At 33.3% G+C, this 9071-nt stretch overlaps 1 protein-coding gene across 1 annotated transcript; it reads left to right on the top strand.

The window, feature by feature from the left end:
- Positions 1-314: 314 nt before the first annotated feature.
- On the top strand, positions 315-7887 carry LOC113766465 (endoplasmic reticulum chaperone BiP-like). Its single transcript, XM_027310659.1, has 5 exons — positions 315-514; positions 673-732; positions 903-1047; positions 7259-7320; positions 7695-7887. The coding sequence occupies exons 1-5, from the start codon at positions 315-317 to the stop codon at positions 7885-7887; spliced, it is 660 nt and encodes a 219-aa protein (XP_027166460.1).
- The last annotated feature ends 1184 nt before the right edge of the window (positions 7888-9071 follow it).

Here is a 9071-nt window from a genome sequence, read left to right as displayed (position 1 = left end):
GTGACAAAATTGAGAGTTTAGGGTATAAAGTGTGTAAAATTGAAGTTTAGAGTGCAAAGTGAAAAAGTGGTACAAGTTTATGATGCAAAGCGGAGTTAAGAGAGCATAATTGGAGTTTATTCATTGAAGTTTATCAAGGAAGCCTGTAACTAGTTTAATTAGCCGAGGATCATCATCAGATTCTGAAGTTTTTTTTTTCCCTTTATTTCGTTCTGAATTGTTCAGGGTCATTTTGAATTTTTGAGTCCCACCGAACAGAGATAAGAATATAGCATCCCTAACATCATTTGTGCATTTCCGAAGGATTCATGTTGATGACATCACTGTCAATAGCAGCTGATCATGAACCACAGATTCACAACAAGAATGTTGGGAGAATAATGATTCGAATGGATTTATCTAAAAAGAATGTGATCAGGCCTTTAAAGCAGGCAGTCAAGATTAAAGGTTCAGAGCAAAAACTAACAGCCATGAAATTGTGCTCTTTGGAGGAACGAACAGTAATATTCCTAAGGTCAGAGACCAAAACGGAAGGAGGATGGGAGGGAAGAAGGAAGCCAAGAGACGTATAAAAGTGAATCTGAAGCATCAATCGTGGTATAGGTTTATGATCACTTTATCCAATAATGTAAATAAAATATGATTCTATGTTTTATCCTTTTTTCCCTGCAGACATTATATTGGAACCGGAATTCATTATATTGGGACCGGTATTAATCCCCTACAGCCTAGGTATTGAGACTGTAGGGGGAGTCATGGAACCGGTGATTCCAAGTGGTTCAGACTTTACTTTTTTTCACCCGGTCTTTTTTTTTTTTTTTTTTACTTTAAATTATTCTGTTGTAATTCAATGTTATTTCTTCTTTTCTTTCTTAATTATTCTTAGTTTTATCCTGTCACAGGGGAGTGCCACAAATTGGGGTCACTTTTGAGATTGACACAAATGGACTACTACATGTGATTGCTGAGGACAAGGCAACGAAAAAGTCGCAATTCATTGTCTTCAATGGTAATAGGCTGCATAGCAAGGAGGAGGCTGAGAGGGTGGTACGTAAACGAGGCTGAGTTAGGAAGGTGAGGGAAGATTGAAGCTGAAAAAAGGACTATCATGAGAAAAGATGTCAGTGGGAAAGAACCTTCCCCTGTGGCTCAAACAAGCATCACAGTTCTGATGGAGCAGTTGCTTCCTTTTGTATACTGTTGTAAAGGCATTAATTATTTAATAGAAAAGTAAACGACATTTTGGCAAAAAAAAAAAAAAAAGAAAGAGAAAAGATGTTACATGCTCTACACTTTCCCGTTATACTGAAGACAAATAAGAAGTCATAAGATAAAGGAGTAAATGGGTAATAAATTTGTGCTTGTGATGCAATTGGAATTAAAAGTATACAAACTCAAGGACCTTTCTTTTCTATATTATATATCTATTCTATTACTATATAATATAATCGTGTTTTTTCTCTTTTATGTGCTTCGTAATATATACTTGCTTAATTGTGTTTACTACTCCTATAGTCTCATTATTTTATGTACAAGTTGACAAATTCTTAATACATTTATAAACTCCTACTAATAAAGAATAAAGAATAGACTCCGACTAATAAAATTACCCTATTGTAGAACTTGTAAATCATCAAAACACAAAACAGTCTCAATTCTACTTGCATAAAATCAATGAGCTCTAAAATTGGGAATAAGCTTGGGTTAAAAAATTTCTAAACAACTATGGTACCACATTGTCAAAGGGACATTATGCATCGATTGACAGAATTCTTTTCAATTAGGTGGTGATAGGGTTTTAATTGTTAGTCATTTTCTGACTGATTTTCCTCATTATTTGTGCCAAATATTTTGTTAGTTGTCGGATTCTACTTATAATTGGCATTTGGACATAATTGCAGGGGTGGAGTACAAAATTCTGAAAAATAAGGGATGAGATGTGGAAATCGGCATAAAGCTACAAGCTCAATTCCAATTGAAAGACAAAGCTTCCTATTCTGGTGGAGGTGTGGTGCGTTGGCAGTAGGAAACCAAGGAGGATAAGGACTCTTTGTAATTGATCCCTGGGGGATTCGAAAACAGCTAGGAGATAGGTTTTGATAAAAAAAGTAATTTTTTCTTTGGAGTAGGACGGCTGGGTTCTTTTCGTTTTTATCCCGTTTCTTCGTTTCTTTGTTTTGGCTTTTTCTGTCTCTTCTATTAGGGCTACTGGAACAAATCTTTATTATTATTCTTGATTATTAGAGGAAAGGAGATGCCTTTGAAATCAATTGAATTGCATGGAAATTTTCTCATAAGGCGTGGCTAAGCTTTTTATCTAGTCAAAAATCAACGCAACGACGCAGTCCCGAATATCTGTGAGATTGTATTAGTTTTTATGCGCTCCTTAATTTATTGATATTTGCACGTTTTCTACTTGAAATTCTATGAGATTATTTTGTTAATTGGATGTCAAGGGCCTGATATTCAAGGTGACTTGTTAATCTCCTGCCAAATCAATCAATTAAATCCGTAATTGTTTAATCGATTAATGTCAGTGGCAACTAGCGTTTATACACACTAGGGGAGCATGCGATCTGATCTAAATGACCCTCGTAGCGTGTTATTGATTAGCGTTAAGTTTTTCTAATTCTTAATACAATTAGGGAATTAACTTCTACGGTCGTACCTAGGAGTGTTTTTTGATTAGGGGTGATTAATGGTCGTACCGTAGTTATCAATAAATTAAGGAAAAACTGGTCGTCAGAACTTGTTGGTGACTATAACTAACCTATTAATAAATTAAGTGAACCTCCTTTGCATCAATGATCGGATGAACGGACTGTGTCTGAGAAGTTGGATCCTTGACTAGAATTTATCTATTCTTGATTTAATTCCTGTCTACATTCGTATTAGTTAATTGTTTATTTTTTTTTTGTTGAATTGTTTTTAGTTTTATTCCGATGACACCCCCATTGCCAATTGGAACTTCAAAGAGACAAATATCCTCAGTCCCTGAGGAGACGACCTTACTTGCCCTTTATACAAATCAATAATTCCTTGTGAATAAGCAATCCCATTTTGGTATATCGGATTAAGCAAACTCTTCGGGAACAGGGTGAATTAAGTAACCCATTACACACCTAAAGTCTCTGTTTCAGTATTTAGAATCGGGTTTTGATGACTTTAATTGACAACTAGATTTATTTTTATTATTGCACAGGAATCGACAACCTGTCAGTTGGCCCAATAATTTCAAGATTTTGATTACAGGTACAGTTTTATGATTTGGCCAATCATAGTGTGTAATTTTTCTTTGTTTTGATATGTACTCCATGTAATGGTTCCATCTTTTACCAAATTTTTGTATAATACCTTGATTTTTCATCCCTTGCAGTGCAATTCTGGATGCTGTTTGCACAGCTACAATTTAAGGGACAATGATTTTGTATGAGTACTTCCTTCAAAACTGCAATTTATACTACATGGTCCACATTGATCAATCCTTAACTAGCTATCGCCTAATCTCACTCCAATTGCAATGGCAGTTGAAGATGCATTTCATTTCCTAAATAGCAGAATTATGAGTCCTTGAATTAGAACAAATTTGGTCATCAATACAGTTGTAGTGACACTTAGTATTCCATTTTTTTTTGGATATGTAAAGGCATCTTTTGGTGCATTTTTGAGCATCAGATCTCACTCGTATTCCCATGCCTTTGCTGTGTGAAGATCAAGAAAGCCTACTTGGGGATGGAAGCACGTCACAATTATGCTAGTCTTGGTTTTATGGATATTTGTATTTCTTTTTTCTTTGAAAAAAAGATGTACGCTTGTTTCATCTAGAGATATGATAATGCGTGTTCTTCCATATTAAGTACACTACTGCACCTAAAGTGTGTTAAATTCAAAAAAACGATATCATTTAATGAATTTAAAACCTGTGATTTGTCAGACATTGCAATAATCAATTCATTTAAGATATGAGTGAAGCATGACAGACAAATTTGCAAGTATTGTATTGCCTTAAAAAATATCTATTGTGCTAAACCTATGGTTAATAAATTAATGGATTAAATGCATTTGAAATTAATTAATAACCAAAATCAATGCATTAAATTCTTCTTGAAACATGTGGATCCTATTTTCTGTATTCTAGTCAGTACAAATTTAAGAAAAGAAATTGAGTTGACGTCATAGATGCTTTTCTACATCTAGTGAAAAATGAAGGTGGTGATTTTGGCTATAGTAACAACGGTATCTTTTTTTTTTTTTTCCGGAAACGATAGTTAATTATATTGACTTGTGTAAAAATTTACACCTAATGAGCAAAGGCTCAAGTTGACACTGAGGATTTAACCATTCCTCATCAAAATATATGCTTAGCGCATAAAAACTGAGGTTAGCTATGCTATTCCTCACTTCCTCCCTAGCTAAAACAAATGAGCATTCCACAAACATTGAGCTTAAATCGTAGATGTCCTCAAGATGAGAATGAAGTCGAATATCCGCAGCCCTTTTGGTTTCTATCATCTTCAAAAGCTGTCGCTGTGTGATTGCTACTTGAATTTGGACAACGGTATCAAGTACGCAAATAGTGTGTAAATTTGGACAAATTACAAATGAGCCCCTATTGTTTTGCATAATGTCACACGGTGCCTGTAAGATTTCAAAATAGTCATATAACCTATCTGTCGTTTTATATAAATTAAGAAATGGCGAGAAAGCACTACCATGTCTCTTACTCAATTGATTAGTACTGATTGTGAAGAGTGGCAAGTATTATGCTTGAGGCATGTCTATCTTTTAGTATTTGCACAAGAGTCCTAGTCTCTTACAGCTTTGGTTAAGTAATTGTTCCAAATTGCTAACTATTCCCAGAGTATTTTCTTTTCTTACTCACTCACTCATGGGACTTGGATTCTCTCACTCATGGGATTTGGGTCTAGTTGCTGGTCCCTTTTCAGATCATTCTTTAACTAACAACGAATTTGATTGGTCAGGTTTAGTATCTTCATCAAAATTCCAATAGCTCACATTATATGGGATGGGATGTCTTTCTCAAACACAGATTCTCTGTCAAATCAACTCCAATACTTAACTAGTCTTCGAGTTTATATCTGCTTGAGCTTGAATTTGGAGGAATGGAAGCATTACCAAATTGGATTGGAAACATCTCCTTTCACAAGCTGCCATGAGACGTCTCACCGAATTAGACTCTGTATGTTGTCCTCATGCAGTCTTTAGAGTAGTCCCAACTCAAAGCAGTCGAAGATTTCCCATATTATACGTCTTCGAATTGATGGATAGTTGACTAAATGCCATTTTTGAAACTCGTCTCACCTTTTAATTAAGTAACCTAACTTCTATATCCTTCCTCCTAATTTGTTTAATTGAAGTTGCTAACTTTTCTTTTCTGTTCTCTTGATTTTTCTAATAAATCTATTTCTTTGATTTTTATTCATGAAAATTTTTTTTGAAACTAGTGTTCGTAGAGTTGAGGAACTAAAATCTATTGACATTACTGAAGTACTTACATATTTTACTATTATTTCATCTCTAATCTCTATTGTTTCAGTCATTTATTGTCACATTGTATCTGTTAATTATTAAAGGCATTATGTTTATGACTAGAGGAAAATAATGTTCCTTTCTTCTTTACCCTCTAGCTTTATCCATCCCATCTATCTGCTGTTTTAGATTGTGTATGATTGCTAAGATCATCTCACATGCCATAAATTTTGAAGTGATATAGGGGATGAATTGAATAAATTACTGTGTAGTTTCACCTCTTGAAAGGTCATATTTTAGCTTATATCTGAGCAGGAATACAAATGTTTTGATTTTACGGTTTTTGTTTTTATTGTTACTAGGAAAGTGCACAAGACATTTTTCTTTTTGTTATATTGTATTTAAAAAATTGGGAGTATCTAAATTTCAACATAAAATGAAGAAATAAATTATAACTCAAAGAGTTAATCTTATATATACCATCAATATATATACTATCAAAGTTGGATGTATGACATTTATGCAAAATTTAGATTTCAAATTCAGATTAAGATTAGTTGTCATACATCTAATCATAATAGTATACATATTGTTAGTGTATAGAATATTAATCCTAATTCAAAATATTAAAAAGTAAAAAAATATGCTCAACTTTATGAACTATGCCTTCGTTGTATGACATATTCATTAAATAAAAAAACTATTTAAAATTTATCTTTATTTTCTAAACATTTTTGTTCAAATGCATAAAGCTAATGTAAAAACATTTTATTTCTCAATCCTCAATATAATATTTCTCTTTTTGAAACCATTTATCTATACTTGTCAATTTTCTACTTGATTGAGTTAATATTATTTTTTGTAAACTAAAATTAATTAAGAATTTTCTTTTCTACTTCTCAAAGTTTCTAAATAATGCATGTTGTCTTGTAACTTAATTGTAACACCCTTTTTTTATTGTGTTTTAAAGATATGTTTTTTGGGACATCGGTAGCAGCTAAGGAGTTTGATATTGAAACAGCAATTGCTATTAAGCTTGGGACAACAAAATTCTTGTAGTAGCCGTATAAGAAAAGCAGAAAACACAGCGTTTCAATCGGAAGGCCTCAAACAAACAGAAAACACTTGATCATGGAGTCAGGGATAGTAATCAATATATGTAATTGTAATACTATATGATACAAGAACCCTGTTTTCCTAATATTGACAATAAATTGAGGAAAATAATAATTTTAAAGAAATGTAATCCTATCTATTTTAGGTCATATATTTTTCCATGCAATCCTTCTGATTCCCGTGTCTCCCACTGGCCTAGGTATTGAGACCCAAGGAGGAGTAATGACGGAAGTGATCCCAAGCGGGTCAATGTTTCCAAAAAAGAAAAGAAAAAAAAAAGAAACCTCACATTTTTACAACATGTCATGACCATCAAACTACCATGTCTATCAAGGTAATATATGCACTGGAATGCCTAAAAGTAATGTTCTTGTATTTTTCTGCAAAATATGAAATATGCAAATGGCCTAAATTTGCCAATCCTGTGGATTTTTTTCTTTTTTGTTATACGAAGATTGGAAAATGACATATAAAATGAGCCCAAATCCGTTAGGCTATGGTGTTTTTTGGGGACTAATAAACACATTGGAGTCTTTTAATTTCGAACTTCTGAAGAACATTAGAATCCAGATCATGCCACAAGAATTTCCTTGTATGCTGCATTAATCAGGGCTTATTCTCATGTCAGACAGATTTTTAATGGCAATGGGAGATTAACGAAGGATTGACCCTAGTTGGGAATGTTGCATTTTCTGGTACTCCTCCTGCTTTAAGGTGAGAAACTCATCTAGCTTGAGTCCATAAAAAGGCAAAATGTTGATTTCTCCTACACTGGGATGAAATGAATTTTTTTTTTTTTAAGGTTCATCCAATTTCATACTTGATCTTAACATTAACTGTGTTCGGACCGAAAAATTATTTGTAGAAAAAAATTTTTATTACTGTAACACTTTGTTTGGAAATGTGATATATGTGTGATAAAATTGTGGTTAAAACAACAACAAAAAAAGTGATAAAAAACATGTTTAGAGAATATTGAAGCAAATTAATGCCAACTTGTGATCATTTAACTAGAATCAGAACTTTAACCGTACTGCTGTTTCAACGTTTCTGATTAAATGTCCTTTAGTTGTCTTCAACTTTGATAGGGGAGCACCAAAAGTTGAGGTCACTTCTGATGTTGATTCTAATGGCCCATTACATGTGATAGCAGAGGACAAGGCAACAAACAATTCCGAATCCATAACCATGGACAAATGGTGGATGGTAAAGCTGGATGAGTCAACAGAGGAGGATAGGAAGATGCTGGAGAAATTTCGCAACTCTTATGAACAACGTTAAGAAAACCACGAATGACAACTACTAGCTACAGCTTGGAAAAGTTGATTTTCATTAGGACCAACACCACTTTGCACCTCTAATTTTATACCACTTTCACTTTGCGTGCTAAACTTCAATATTCGGACACTTTATATTCTAAACTCTTAATTTTGGATACTTTACTCTAACTCTCAAATTAGTCACATTGAAATCAAATCAATGGCAACATTAGCAAAATGAACGGCATAGAGGACCCTAAAAATCAATGATAATTTATAGAAAATGGTCAAAAAGAGTCAAGGTATTGCAGCTAGAGTCAAACAATACATTGTCATTAATTTTCACCATTTTATCTCATTAATTTTGCTAACAATGTCAATAATTTAAACTATACAAATCAATGATAATGTGCTAAAAATGGTCAAAGGGAGTTTTGCTAACAATGTTAATAATTTAGACTATACAAATCAATGATAATGTGATAAAATTTGTCAAAGGGAGTCAAGGGATTCCAATTAGGGTAAAACAATATGCCGTTATTAAATTTTTTTTCTTTTATGCAAGTGGGGGTGGGGGGGTCTTGAATTTGGAAACTCTTACCTATATTCCCTCCTTCCGTAACACCCAACCTATCCTTCCTCCCTTCCCCTCTCCCCCTCCTCCACATAGTCATTAATTTGCATTGCTATTTATCTCATTAATTTTGGTAATAATATTATTAATTAGACTTAAATAGGACAAAAGGGTTTAGGGTATAAAGTGTCAAAATTTCAGAATTTAGGGTACAAAGTCTTCAAAATTAAAATTATTGATGCAAAGTGAAAATGTTGTACAAGTTGAAAAATACAAAATGAAATTAGTCCTTGTGAATACGAAAAAAAGACTAAGAGTGCCCTGAGGGACCCACATAAATTGTGAAGTGATTACAGTTGCCCAAACAAGGACGACTAAGATCGAAAAATCAAGCAGTTGGAAGTTGTATACAATCAAATACTCCTTCTGAAGATATAACGAGAGCAATGAAAGCTCTTCTAATCATGTAAAAGATGAACCCTAGGTTATTATATGAATTGTAAACTTGTCTTTGCTGTCCGGCAATTAGAGATCAACCTTTTCTAGTATGTGAAACCAAAAAATGGAAAAGGAAAGGACTGTTGATGCTAAAAGTAGGTGCATATAAGATCTAATATCTGCCATGACTTTAG

This window comes from Coffea eugenioides, chromosome 1 (assembly GCF_003713205.1).
Source record: "Coffea eugenioides isolate CCC68of chromosome 1, Ceug_1.0, whole genome shotgun sequence".
Taxonomy (NCBI): domain Eukaryota; kingdom Viridiplantae; phylum Streptophyta; class Magnoliopsida; order Gentianales; family Rubiaceae; genus Coffea; species Coffea eugenioides.
This window is presented reverse-complemented; position numbering and strand designations above follow the sequence as displayed.